The sequence below is a fragment of the Spermophilus citellus genome (assembly GCF_964194105.1).
Source record: "Spermophilus citellus genome assembly, chromosome: 11".
Lineage (NCBI taxonomy): Eukaryota > Metazoa > Chordata > Mammalia > Rodentia > Sciuridae > Spermophilus > Spermophilus citellus.
In genome coordinates this window covers 117976149-117990314 of record NC_138192.1, presented here as the reverse complement: position 1 = coordinate 117990314, position 14166 = coordinate 117976149, and the positions used below count along the sequence as shown (strand labels likewise).

Below are 14166 nucleotides of genomic sequence, written 5' to 3'. Positions count from 1 at the left end.
CCATCCTAAGATACACCTGTACTTGGGTGAGGAGCTGTAGCAGAAGGATGAGGAGGCCATCATAGAACCCACAGCTATCTGGTGGAGTCAGCCGAACCTGTTGGAGAGAGCAAGAAGAATGCAGATCCCTAAAAGGGATGAGTTTGCCCTTAGGCCTGTGCACCCAACCCCCAGTAAGTGGGAAAGTTCTTCCTGAGTCTGGCAGAGTGGGAAGAGTTCTTCTGGATTTAGTAGTCTTGGTCCTGCCTATTCTATTAAGTGCGTGTCATAAATATAGAGTCTGGTAGGGTAAGCAGACAAAAAAGCAACTATAGTTAGAAAGATACTTGCTAAACAAGAGGTTAGGGGCATGGGTGAGAGTGCCTAATGCTGCCTCTTGGGATAGAAAACTGATGGATTAAAATTTTTATTTATTTTTTAGTTTTAGGTAGACACAATATCTTTAATTTACATTTATGTGGTGCTGAGGATCAAACCCAGTGCCTCATGCATGCTAGGCGAGAGCTCTACCACTGAGTCATAACTCAGCCTCTGGATTAAAAATTTTAAAGACAGGTGCAATGGTGCTTGCCTGTAATTCCCGCTCCTCAGGAGGCTGAGGCAGGAGGACTGCAAGTGCAAGGACAGCCTGGGTAACTTAGTGAGACCCTATCTCAAAATTTAAAAAAAAAAAATTTAAAAAGAGCAGTAGTAGAGCACCCTTGAGTTCAATCCCTAGTACCCTACAGCCCCCTCAAAAGAAAAGAGTAGGTAGGCCTTAAACTTCACCTCCTGTAACTCTTTTGGTACAGCAGGGTAATAGAGCCCAGAGCTGATACTTGAACTTCCAGCAGCAGGCAACAGAGTCTGGACTTTGTCCCAGAAGCAGTGGGAAGCGACTGATCATGAACATGAGCTCCGCACCAGTAACATTATTTGTCTCTTTTATTCACTACTATATCCTCAGAGTCTGGAATGGTGCTGAGCACTTGATATATATCTCTGTGTTCAATAAACACTGATTGAGTGAATGACCACATTTTCCTTTAAGAGAGATCACTCAGGACTGTGGTTGTAGCTCATTGATAGAGTGCTTACCTAGCATATGAGGCACTGGGTTCGATTCTCAGCACCACATAAAAATAAATAAATAAAATAAATGTGTCCATCTACAACTAAAAAAAATAAAATAAAAATAAAAAAGAAAGAAAGAAAGAAAGCTCTGGCAGCAGTAAAGTCTGAGAGGAGAGATCCTTTAGGCAAGTGCCAAAGACCAGAAGAGAGATGGTATGAATACAAACTAAGGCAGTGATGGTGCCATGGAGGGAAGGGATCTGTATGTCAATCAGAAGGTAGAATACATGGGAACTGGGGAGCCATTTATAAGGAGAATGATGGGGAAGATGGTTTTCAGGGTCTTGACTCAGGCTCCTGGATGAATGTTAGTGCTATCAGTAATTATATGATTTCTCTGAAGGTCAACTTTATCAAGGAAAAGCAGACGATTATTACTATATTTCCTATATCTATCTGCCAAGTGTTTTGTGGTAACATGTGAAAAGTGCTTTATAAATTATAAAGAATTCTATATATAAAATAAGACAGTAATGTGAATATGAAGTCTACCCTTCTTTTCACAAAATGAGGGAAATATGGATTCCAAAGGGTCTCAAAATGAAGAACAAAAGGCTGGAAAAGGAAGAGGGCAGAAAGGAGACTACAAATGGACTGATTCCTGAAGAATGTGTCAGCCCCTTCTCCATCTCGGTTAAGAAAGCAAGAAAAGTAGAGTGGGCTCTGCTGTAGAAGGGGAAGAGAAGAAGCATAAAGAAGGACTCCAGGGCTGGGGCTGGGGCTCAGCGGTAGAGCGTTCCCCTAGCACGTGTGGGGTGCTGGGTTAGATCCTCAGCATCACATAAAAATAAAAGTATTGTGTCGAACTACAACTAAAACAAAAAAATATATATTTTTTTTTTTTTAAAAAAGGAGGACTCTAACTAGAACATGAATTCCTGGGGGGCTAAAGCAGACAGGAAACCTTAGATCATGTCAATTGGTATCGTTCCTACCTCTGTCTTTAGAAGCCCTGCATAGGAAATCTGAAGCCCTGACCAGTCTGGGTTGAGAGGGGACTACTATCTGGGGTAAAAGGATGATTCCTTTCCTATTCCTTTGTTTTCTCTAGGCTTGCTGGCATTTCAGTCTTTCATCCAGAATGGTGTCCTAGGATTTGACTCAGAGAAAACATGTCTGGGCCTTCTCTGGTAGGCCTCACCTCTGCAGGGGCAGACAGAGCATGTGCAGCTGCAGTGATCCATTCCTTGGGCTGGAGGTCAAAGGACACCCCTTGCTGACCAAGCTGTCCCAACAGACAGGCTGCTGCACTCTGTAGGAAAGGTAGAGGAAGACTGTCTGAATCTGAATGGTGTAGGATTTGTGTCTCTGTCGTGCTCTAATAGTATGTATCCTGAAAAGGCTGCAAATGGGAGAGGGACTGCCCCACTCCCAAAAGGGTATGATGATAGGAGTAGAGGGAGAGGTTGGGGAAGGCTGAAAACTCACCACAAGAGAGACGACGTGTGAGTGGGTAAAGAGAGTAGCAACCTCACTGCCTAGCTTCTCCATTCTGGAATAGGGAGATACATCGAGAGATACAGCATGTTAAAGGTGGCCTTCCCTCTCCCTTAGACTGTGCTCTTCACACAGGCTGTATGTCCACCTCCAAGGCCCCAAGTTGATGGGAATCCAGGTCTGTTCTTTGTGAAGAAAACTTCATTCTCATCCCTTTGGCATAGGCTAAAGTGTGCTATTCTCAATATTCTGTGTCAGGGTTGGCTGTGTGGGCAGAAGACCAGTGGAGAGACCCAACTTTGTGACTCACCCAGAAGGCAGATCTTGGAGTCGAAAAACAAGAAGAGAGAGAAGGTAGAGTGCCACTTCAGTGGACTCTTCCCAATCTGCTACTTTTACCTAAAAGGAAACCCGAGCTGTCAGAACCACTTCTGGGTGAGGTAGGATCACTATGATATGCCTACCTGCTTTGGCAGCTTACCTTGCCCTGGACCAACATCAACAGTGACTCCAAGGCCAAGGGCTCTTTCCCTAAAATATGGCACAGTCGCTCACTGATGTGGCAGCATGAGTAGAGAACCTGGAGGAGTGGCAAGGTATCTATCAGTGGGCAGAGCAGCTCAGGCTCCTTGACTGGAAGGCCAAGCTGAAAACCAGATGAGTCTCTACTGAGCTGGGGCCCACACTTGGGGTGTTAGGGAACTTTACCCCTTGTTTCTGATAGTCAAACAGGGATGCTTCTCAGTTCTGGAGAGGAATGGCTAACATGGGGTCACCTCAATTGAACAGATTTAAAGGTAGAATGGAGTCCTCCAAGGGAGACTCATGATCTCTCAGACTCCTTTTCTCAGATCCTGTGTCTGTTTTTCTGTCCTGGGAGTTAAAAAAAAAATCTGAGATGCTGGAAGTTGTGGGAAGTACCTTGAGAAGGTGTAGGCACAGGATGGGATGCCGCAGGCCAGAGATGAGGGATGGCCTCAGCTGGCTGCTGTCTTCAGTCAGCTGATTTGCCAAATGCCAAGAAACCTGTGGAAACATACTTTAAGACTCAATCCTATTTCCCTTATAGGAATAGGGGAATATAGGAATCAGTCTTCATGGGAATTGGAGAAATGAAAGTCATGTCTTAGTTTGGCCTCAGTATATAGGCAGGGCAACAGAAAAACTGAATCCTGAGCCCTTGTGGAAGCATTACCAATGGCTTCCGATCAGCTGTCCTACCACCCAGATAGCTTATCATTGAGCTTTCTTTATCACCAGCTGGCCACAGTTTCTGGGATTCTGGCTGTATTGTATTCTATAAGGAGCTCAAACAGGGTGGGTGGGAGTCTGTTTCTGGAAGTCCTCAGCAAGGAGAAGCATTAAAAGCTTCTCTTTCTGTCCTTCAAAGAAACTGGGGCCAGTCTTCCCAACTCCTCTGGCAGTGGGGAAGGGAGGAGCAGGAAGCTGCAGCTCAGACCTGTTCTTTGGCATCCCAGCAGCCAGGCAGTCCCACAGGAGCAGTGCATATGGCTGCCAGGGCAGAGGCAATGGCTCCAGGCAGATCCTCACTTTGCTCTCGCAGTGGCTGGCTCACTTGTGGGGCTCCTGTGGAGAAAAGTAAAGGATGTGGAGCGAGGTCTGGTGGCTTCCCTTTTTCAGTTCACAGTTATTTTTTAGTACCTACTAAGGGCTGGCACTATTCTAGGTGATGGCAGTCAGAAGAGCAGAGCTCTATGTAACAAACAAAGAGAACTTCCCCTCCCAACTATGGTCACCTGGGGGTGTGTGGAAAGGGAGCTGTGGAACTGTCAAGCCATGAAGGAGCCCATCCAACACAGCACGCTGCGTGGTCAGCAGGCTGGAGTAAAACACTTTGGAGATGGCCCGGCTGTTCCCATCCATGGTTCCACACAGGACAGTAAAGCACTAAAGGATATAAGGGCAGAAGTAACATCAGAGCATCAGAAAACTGACTGGGCTGAGTGTAAGAACCAAGAGTACCCTGAGAACATGAGGAGAGAGAATACAGATCCAGGGGCAGGTATCTAATGCTAAGGTGTCCTTACACAGAAAATGTACAACTGCCTTCCCATTTCAAGGAAAAGGATTTTGGTGTCAATCCTTCTACCTCCACTCCCCCTTCTTTCTTTCCTGTCTTTGGTTGGAGATGGAGCCCAGGGCCTCCCCAATGTACACACGCTCTACCACTGAGCCATCCCCAAGTCTCAGCCAATCCTTCTATTTTCTGATCTCTTCCCTACATGATATTTATCAAAGTGTAATCTACAGACCATGAGTAGAATTCCTAGGGATTCCTGGGACTTCCCTCCTCAACCCAATCTTATTGATACAAAATTTTGGGAGGAGGGATAGTTATTTTAAACTCCCCATGCTACTCATTGCACAATGACAGGAGAAGTGGTGAATAACAAGTGTCACTGCAGGCTGAAATTTAGGTTAGACATTCAAAACTTCCTGACTTGGAAGGGTGAGGGATATGAAATTAGAATTAGACTACTCTCTGGAGGCAGAAATATAGCCCAGATCTGTGTACCTAATTATCAATTTAAATAAGGACCAGGAGATTGTTTACTTCCCTGCACATGCTCTTCTCAAATTATCTCCTCTGAGATCATGAGAACTTAGCTGTTTTCCCATTCAATTCTCTATTCTCTTGTCCTGACTGCCAGGGTCCAGGGAGAGAATCCACATAGTTATCTAGTCCTTAGTGTTGGGAAATATTAAAAGATTCATAAGTCTCTTCAAGAAGAAATGTTTCTATTTGTGGTCCCATAAAATACACCAGTTGTTTGATGCCTCTGGGCCTTTAGAAATTTGCTCTTTCTGTCTAGAATGTTCTCTCTACTTTCCTGCCTTATCCACTGGCAAACTGCTATGTGTTCATTAAGGCCTAACAGAGATGACTTCCTTCTTCAAGATTTCTTCCATAACCCTCCAAATAATGTTAATGGCATCTTTTCCAGAGCATCTGTATTTTATACAAAGTTCTAAAGTACTTTTCACTCTTCCCTTCTTGACTATTCCTAGTCCCTTAAAGGCAGGGACTCATGAGGCATATGGCATATGGTAGGAGTTAACAAATGTTTGTTTTATTAACTTGCTCTGCCTCTTTATACTCATAATAAAGGGGATGGGAGAAACACAGAGGAAGACAGGAGAGACAGAAATATGGAGGTGGGATCAGATTACCATGAGGCTGTCCCTCCTCAATGTCTGCTCAGAGTCATCTGACTGAGATAGCAGTTTCCCCAACAGGTCCAGAAAGATATTGGCAGCCTCCTGAAACACCTGTAGGCTGGGAAAAAAATGAACCCATAGTTTCTTCTCATCCTTTTACTAAAAGCCCCAATGTGATGAATGGGTCAGATCTGGCTGATAGGAGAATCTCTACAAAGAAACACAACAGAATGTTCCCTGTCTCCCCCAATAAACACACACACACACACACACACACACACACACACACACACACAAACACACACAAACAACCTCCAAGCCCCTTTTCTGCCATTTTCACATCTTGATCTTTCCACTTAGAGGCCATGGTGACTGCTGACTCTTAGAACCTGAAAGTCTTGGGGTGAAGCTAGAGATGCTTGAAGGTCCTTAAGAGGACAGCTTAACTCTGAGGGCCACTTAGCTCTGTCACAAATCACAACTTCTTTTCACTTGGCATCTTCCTAATTTGCAGGGGAAGATATGGAGTTGAAACTGAAGCCAAACTGGTCAGCAGAGCAAAAGTGCATTTTATCCCACCTGTCACCTGTCTGGCTCCTCTCCAGATTGAAGGCACAGGCAAAATAGGCCTGAATCACAGCCATTAGGTCCCGTAAGAAGGCCCCATACCAGGGTTGCTGCCAGGGAAGAGGGGAAAAAAAGAGAGAGTAAGGACAACATGAGGATGGCGGCAAAGAGAAAAAAAAATAGTAAAAAGAAGAGCATACAGAAGAGCCGGGGATGGTGGCGCATGCCTGTAATCCCAGCAGCTCGGGAGGCTGAGGCAGGAAGACCATGAGTTGAAACCAGCCTCGGCAACTTAGTGAGGCCCTAAGTAATTCTACGAGACCCTGTCTCTAAATAAAATAGGGATGTGGCTCAGTGGTTAAACCCCTGGATTCACTCTCCAGTACCAAAATAAATAAATAAATAAAAATGGCCGGGCTGGGGATGTGGCTCAAGTGGTAGCGCGCTCGCCTGGCATGCGTGCGGCCCGGGTTCGATCCTCAACACCACATACAAAGATGTTGTGTCCGCCAATAATTAAAAAATAAATATTAAAAAAAATTCTCTCTCTCTCTCCCCCTCTCTCTCTCTTTAAAAAATAAATAATAAATAAAATAAAATAAAAATAAAAATGGCCTACAGAAATCCAGCCAAAGTGACCAAACAGAAAGGGATGGGGGAGAAGAAGTATGGGCAGAGAGAAGATTGAGAGGTGACAAAATGTCAGCCAGTGAGTGGACTATAAACAGCCTGAAATGTGTCTTTTTCAAGTGTAGGAGATTCTATTTTTCAAAAAAAAAATTCATAAAAATTCCTTAAAATCCCCCCAAATACTCATCAGCAGAGTACAGCTTGCCAGCTGCCTTAGCCTATGCCCTGTAAACTCTGACTCTGTCCTCTCCGGGTAACATGATGGTCCTCCTATCTTCACAGCTCAGCTGCAGCAGACAGTGTAGGCAAGTAGAGATTTGGCTCCAAATACAGTGTGTCTCAGTCCTAGCTCTTCCACTTATAATTTCTGTGACCATCTATAGATTAGTGACTAAGTATGAGTTAACCTCTGAACTCAGTACTCTGCCCTCTAAAATCACATTAGTAAAGCCTAGGATCCAATGATTCAAACCATGGTTATTCTAAATATGAAGGAATTATGTATAAAAATCTGGATTTCTACTTGAAAACTTGAAGATATGGCAACACTGGCCCAAATTTTCACATAGCAACAATAGGCTGGAGCAAGGAGAAGATGGTCCATTTAGAGAGGGCGTCTAACCCGGTTTGTCAGATTCCCCACCTCTCACATAGTTATACACTTAGCCTACTTCACTGACTGACACTACCTCTCTAGCCCCAGAAGGGCAGAGAATTTGTAATTGATGGTATGCTAATTAGAAAAAGGAGAAAATAAAATAAAAGGCAGTCAGGGAAAATACAGTTGGAAGCCCAAAGGACAGAATTCCAAGCAAAAGAACCTTCTGTTAGTCTTCAGAAGCTCCTGACCTGGTGCTTACCTGCTGTATAATGTTGCTCTCCTGGCTGTGCCTGAGGAGACTGAGCAGCAGCTCAGGCAGCCCTGCTTCCTGGCAGAAGGAATACAAGGGAACAGAGTCACTGCAGCTGGACAGAAGACTGCTCAGGACCCGGAGTGCAGGGAGGATATGGGAAGCATTCTCTAGGCTGCCTTTCAGGATCTGGGTGACATGATGGAAAGAGATAGCAATTAATAGGCACATGGATTATAAGAAAAATAAAGAGGGACTGGGGTTGTGGCTCAGTGGTAGAGCGTTTGCCTAGCATGTGTGAGGCACTGGGTTCAATCCTCAGCTTCACATTAAAATAAATAAAATAAAGGTATTTTGTCCATCTACAACTAAAATACACACACACACACACACACACACACGAAAAAGGAGAGTCCCAGATACCAAATGTCCCCAAGGAGTTGGCAAAGTAGGCCAAATGTTTGCTTTCCTTTTTTGGAATCTAAAATCCAGGGAAGAAGAGCAAGGAAAGAGGCGACTGTTCCAAGGAAGAGGACTATAGATAGTCAGGTCACTTGACACAGAACACTCGAGACTAAGGGGCAGGGCAATTCCCCTCAGGATCTATCAGGCCCCATTAACAATCCTATCTGCTCCCACTCCACTCTCCAGCCCTTCACACGCCACACACATGCACACACCAGCACTTCTGAAAATTAAAAAAAAAATGAACACAAAACAATGCTACTAAACTTTAAAGAGACCGAAGGTCATTCAACTCTGGTCAAGAAATCATAAACTATAGCCCACCAACCAAATCTTGCCTAACACTTACTTGTACAGCCTATAAACTTGGGACAATATTATAATTTTAAATATAAAGGAGTAACATTTACAGCTAGTGTTTTAGAACATACCATTCACTGTTTTTAAATTTTGGCATTAATTTTCCTGTGCAATCTTTACAATAACCCTGTAAAGTAAATAGAAATATCCCTTCCCCTGGCCCCAACTGGGGATTAAACCCAGGGATGCTCTACCATTGAGATACATCCCGAGCCTTTAATTTTTTTATTTTGAGATAGGGTCTCACTAAGTGGCTGAAGCTGACCTCAAACTTTCGATCCTCCTGCCTTGTTTTCCACACCTGGCTAAAACTATCCATTTATTTTTTAAATTTATGATATATGTGTTATAAATGATTTAGTTATAAATTTATTTATATTATATGAACACATTTTATTTATTATTTTTTACGTAGTGCCTCACAGGTGCTAGGCAAGTGCTCTTCCATCAAGCTACAACTCCAGCCCAAACTATCTAATTATTTTTTATATAAATATTATTTTTTTTTTAGTTGTAGGTGGACACAATACTTTTATTTTATTTATTTATATGTGGTGCTGAAAATCGAACCCAGGGCCTCACATGTGCTAGGTGAGCGCTCTACAACTGAGCCACAATCCCAGCCCCAAACTATCTATTTTTTTTTTTTTTAAAGAGAGTGAGAGAGGAGAGAGAGGGGGAGAGAGAGAGAGAGAGAATTTTTAATATTTATTTTTCAGTTCTCGGAGGACACACATCTTTGTTGGTATGTGGTGCTGAGGATCGAACCCAGGCCGCACGCATGCAAGGCGAGCGCGCTACCGCTTGAGCCACATCCCTAGCCCCCCAAACTATCTATTTTAAATGAGAAAACTGAAGCTTCTAGATAGATTAATACATAGTCAAAGATCACACAGTTAATGAGTAGCTGAATTGGAATTCCAACTCCGAGAGCTCAACAGGGGATGGAGGCGTGGCTCAGTGGTAGAATTGCTTGCCTAACCTATACAAAGCCCTAGATTCTTTTTTTAAAATCAACATTATTTAGTCAATGCTGATTAAAAAAAATTAAAAATCCAGCAACCATTCAATAACAGGACAACAATGTGTTATTGCCAAAAATCAAGAGTAAGATGCCAAGGCAATTCAACGAGGGCAGTTTTTTTTGTTTTGGTTTGGTTTTTCTGTTTGTTTTTCAAAAAATCCTTCTAGGATTGGGTATAGACATGCAAAAAGATAAACTTAGATTTTTAACTCACATCATAAATAAAAATTAACTCAAAATGTGTCAGAGAACTTAATGTATGTAAGAGGTAAAATTTATACTCTTAGAAATAAGTTGAAATCTTTTTAGGAGAAAATCTTCAAGACATTCAGTTTGAAAAAGATTTCTTATAAACAATATAATCTTACAATCAAAAGCATAATAAACAAAAGGAGAAAATTCAACATCTTGGTGATTTGAAAGACATTCTTATAAGATGGCAAAAAAAAAAAAAAAAAAAAAAGACAAACCATACACTGGAAGAAAATATTTGCAAATCACTTATCTGGTAAAAGTTCTATATTCAGAATATATAGCACATTCTTACAACTCCATAAGATAAACAAATAAATTTAAAAAAATTAATGGAGGATTAGAACAGATATTTCACCAAAGATATACAAATGACTAATAAGCACATGAAAAGGTATTCATCATTTATCATTAGTGGAGTGCAAATTAAAATAACAGTGAGGTTCTTTATACTTACTAGATTGGGTATAATCAAAAAAGTCAGACAATAATAAATGTTGGCAAACGTGGAGAAACTGTGACCCTCACATGCTGTTGGTGGGAATGTAAGATGGTACTGCCACTTTGGAAAATGGCTCAGCAGTTTTTTAAAATGCTAAATAACAAATTTTTACTACATGACAACAATTCCATTGCTAAGTATCTAGCCAAGGGAAACGAAAACATATAGCAGCACACAGCTGGATTAGAATGTTTATAGCAGCAACAACCCAATGTTTTTAAAAAATAAAAACAATCCAGCAACTGGTGGGTAGATAAATAAAATGTAATCTATCAATACAATGAAATACTCATACATAATATAAAGAAATGAAATCCTAATACATGCTACATCATGAATAAACCTGAAAGCATCATGCTAAGTGAAAAATGCCAGTCAAAATGATCATATACAATTCCAATCATGTGAAATGTCCAGAATAAACAACCTATAAGATAGAAAGCTTAATGGTTGCCTAGGACTGGGAAAAGTAATTAACTGAAAATAGGTATAAGAAACCTTATGGGATGATAAAAGTGTTTTATAATTAGAATATGATGATAGTTTCATAATTTGAAATTGTTATTATTTTGGTACTGGGGAGTGAACCCAGGAGTGCTTTACCACTGAGATATATCTTTTTATTTTGAGGCAGTCTCTCTGAGTTGCTTAGGGCCTTGCTGAATTGCTGAGGCTGGCTGGCTTCAAACTTGCAATCCTTTTGCCTCTGCTGGAATTATTAATTGTATACTAAAAATCAGTAAGTTTTGTGGCACATAAATTAGATCTCAATAAATTTGTTATAAAAAAAAATTAAAGAAAAGAGAGGGAGGACTGGGGATATAGTTCAGTGGTAGAGCATTTGCGTAGCATGTGTGAGGCCCTGGGTTCAATCCATGGTACCACAAAAAAAAAAAGGGGGGAAATAAATATAAGCAGCATATTTTGGTGAGTTCCTAGTAAGGGAGAGCACTGTTTCAGATAAGGAAAAAAGGCTTTATAAGAGTGAATCCTAATTTTTAATTAAGCAAATGTTAATTAAGCAAAATGTTACCCCCAACAAAGAACATCATTCTCACTAGTATACCTGTAGTACAAAATATTGCATATTCAATTGTTATAATTTTGTTTTTAAGGCTTGTCCATAAATATTTTGTGGAAATGTGTTTTTCTTCATTATATGAATACTTAAATATTTAATTAAGTACTTATGAATTTTTTGCCTCTTGGCCCACAATGCCTAAAATATACACCATCAAAAAAAGTTTGTTGATGCCTGCTCTAGATAGTTATTTTTTTTTCTTTCAGAAAAGGCCTTCTCTTTCTGTGTTACTAAAGGAGGTTAGTGAGTCTCTTCTATTTATGCAGATAAACTGGAAGAACTGGGGAAGGACAAACTTTCTCCTTTTGATGTTTTTCAATGCTTCCTCTCTGAAAATAGCCCCAAATCCTGCCTACAGTACCCTCTGCCCATTACCTGCCCTCCAATTTCACGCAGCTGACTCTGGATGCGCTGGCAGAAGTCAGGATTGCACAGCAGGGTGAGAGGGGCCTTCAGCTGAATGGGCACAGGCTCAGTTGTCTCTAGCAGTTGTTGCCACTCATCATCACTTTCTGGCTCCTGGGGAACAAGGGAAGTGGTGGGAGGATGAAAGAGATCAGAGGAGCGTATAAGTCTCAGGATCATGCTCTCAACTTGGGGCCAGAAATTGGGGGAATCATGAAGTAATTGCAAGCAGCAAGTGCCTCCTTCAATCCCCAGTCATAAAAGGGTGTAGCGGGCAGTATGTGAGGGGTCTGGAAAAGTCTTTGAGAGCACTGGCAAGTGTGCATAAGAAGATACTAAGAAGCCAGGTGTGCTGGCACACACCTGTAATCCCAGCAACTTAAAAGGCTGAGGTAGAAGGATCAAGTTTGAGGCCAGCCTTAGTAACTCAATGAGGCCCTCACTCAGCAACTTAGCAAGATCCTGTTACAAAATAAAAACTGGAAAGGACCCAGTGGTTAAGTACCCCTGAATTCAATCCCTAGTACTAAAACAAAAACAAAACCAGAAAAACAAAAAAATATCTAGAAGGATGTCCATGGTTGATAATGATAAAAAATGAAAACATCATAAACTCAGTCAGTAAATAAACAACCAGGGATCCATCCCTACTAGTGAATACTATGAGGTTATTGAAAAGAATGTAGTACTGAGCATGTATTATTTATGCCAAAAAAGCACAACCTGAATCTAATCTAATCTAATGTTTGAGGAACATTCTACAAAATAAATGTACTGTTATTCTTTGGACATGTGTATTCTCCCCAAAGTTCATATAATGGAGGCTTGGGTCCCAGCATGGTGGTACCAGTAGGTAGTGAGACTTTTAAGACATGGGGCCTACTTATAAGGTCTTTAGGTCAAGTGGGAAGGGGATATGCCTGCAGAAAGGATAGAAAAGATTAAGTATTTCTCTCTCTCTCTCTCTCTCTCTCTCTCTCTCTCTCTCTCTCATATATATATATATATATATATTTTTTTTTTCTTTCTTTTTCTTTTTTGAGGGGGAACCATGCTGGTGATCAAACAGAGGATCCCATGTAAACTAGTCAAGTATTTTCCCACTAAGCTATATTCCCAACCTGGAATTAAGTATTTCTTGAGGGACTCTAATTAGTTCTTGAGAGGGGGTTGTTATAAAACCCTGAACCTGGACTCACCCAATCTCTCAGGCTTCCTATTTTGAGTTGTGACACTTCCTCCCACACATACCACCTCCCTGTTGTGATGCCATCAGCCATGAGATCATCATCAGAGCAAAGCCAATGCCAGTATCTTGCCCTTGAATCTCCAAACCTATGAGCTAAATAAACCACTTTTCTTTACAAAGTTAACATGCTCAGGTATTTAGTTATAGTAATGAAAAACAGACTAATACATGTACCTTAAAACTGTCATAAAAAAACAAAGAAAACCAAGGAACTGGTCCAGACTAAAGGATACTAATGAGGTATTAACAATTTAATGCAATGTATGATACCGGACTGAATCACAGAACAGAAAAATTTTTAATAAAATATATTACTGGAGCAATTCGCAAAATCAGAATATGAATTGTAGATTAGTCCATTAATCTATTTACTATTATTATAATAACATATCAATATTAAATTTCTTTGTACGGTGGTAGTCAAGTGATTGACCTTATAATTGTTTAGGGGTGAGGGCTATATCTGCAACTTCAAAATGATTCAAAAGATGCTATATCCAAACATATATGGAGAGAGAATTGTAAAGAAAATTTGACAAAATTTTGACTGGTGAATCTGGGTATAAGGGGGATTATGGTTTGAATGTCTTTGTCCTCTCCAAAATATTTGTGTTGCTGGCTGTGGTGGTTCATGCCTGTAATCCCAGTGGCTTGAGAAGCTGAGGCAGGAGGATCACAAGTTCAAAGCCAGCCTCAGCAACTTAGCAAGGCCCTAAGCAACTTAGTGAGACCCTGTCTGAAAACAAAAAATAAAAAGGGGCTGGGGTTACGGCTCAGTGGTAGGATGCTCACCTAGCACGTTCAAGGCCCTGGGTTCAATCCTCAGCACCACATAAAAATAAATAAATAAAATAAAGGTAATACATATACCTTAAAAACTGTCATAAAAAACAAAGAAAACCAAGGGACTGGTCCAGGAATTGTGTCCAATTACAACCAAAAAATAAATATTTTAAAAAATTAAAAATAAATAAAAAATAAAAATAAAAAGGGCTGGGGATGTAGATCAGTGGTTAAGCACTCATGGGTTCAATTCCTAGTAATAAGCAA

At 41.0% G+C, this 14166-nt stretch overlaps 1 protein-coding gene across 3 annotated transcripts in view; it reads right to left on the bottom strand.

The window, feature by feature from the left end:
• Positions 1–14166, bottom strand: part of STK36 (serine/threonine kinase 36) — a 32646-nt gene that overhangs the window by 10283 nt on the left and 8197 nt on the right. For all 3 annotated transcript variants that reach the window (XR_014017952.1, XM_081260689.1, XM_081260690.1), the window contains 12 exons: positions 11838–11981; positions 7788–7967; positions 6310–6407; positions 5743–5848; positions 4308–4458; positions 4010–4137; positions 3472–3576; positions 3032–3130; positions 2861–2949; positions 2542–2605; positions 2255–2365; positions 17–97 (listed from right to left, as the gene is read on the bottom strand). Coding sequence is in view for 2 of the 3 variants with exons in the window: in XM_081260689.1 (XP_081116815.1) it covers positions 17–97; positions 2255–2365; positions 2542–2605; positions 2861–2949; positions 3032–3130; positions 3472–3576; positions 4010–4137; positions 4308–4458; positions 5743–5848; positions 6310–6407; positions 7788–7967; positions 11838–11981 (1356 nt within the window). In the remaining variant the exon portion in view is untranslated. The remainder of the gene's footprint in view (positions 1–16; positions 98–2254; positions 2366–2541; positions 2606–2860; positions 2950–3031; positions 3131–3471; positions 3577–4009; positions 4138–4307; positions 4459–5742; positions 5849–6309; positions 6408–7787; positions 7968–11837; positions 11982–14166) is intronic.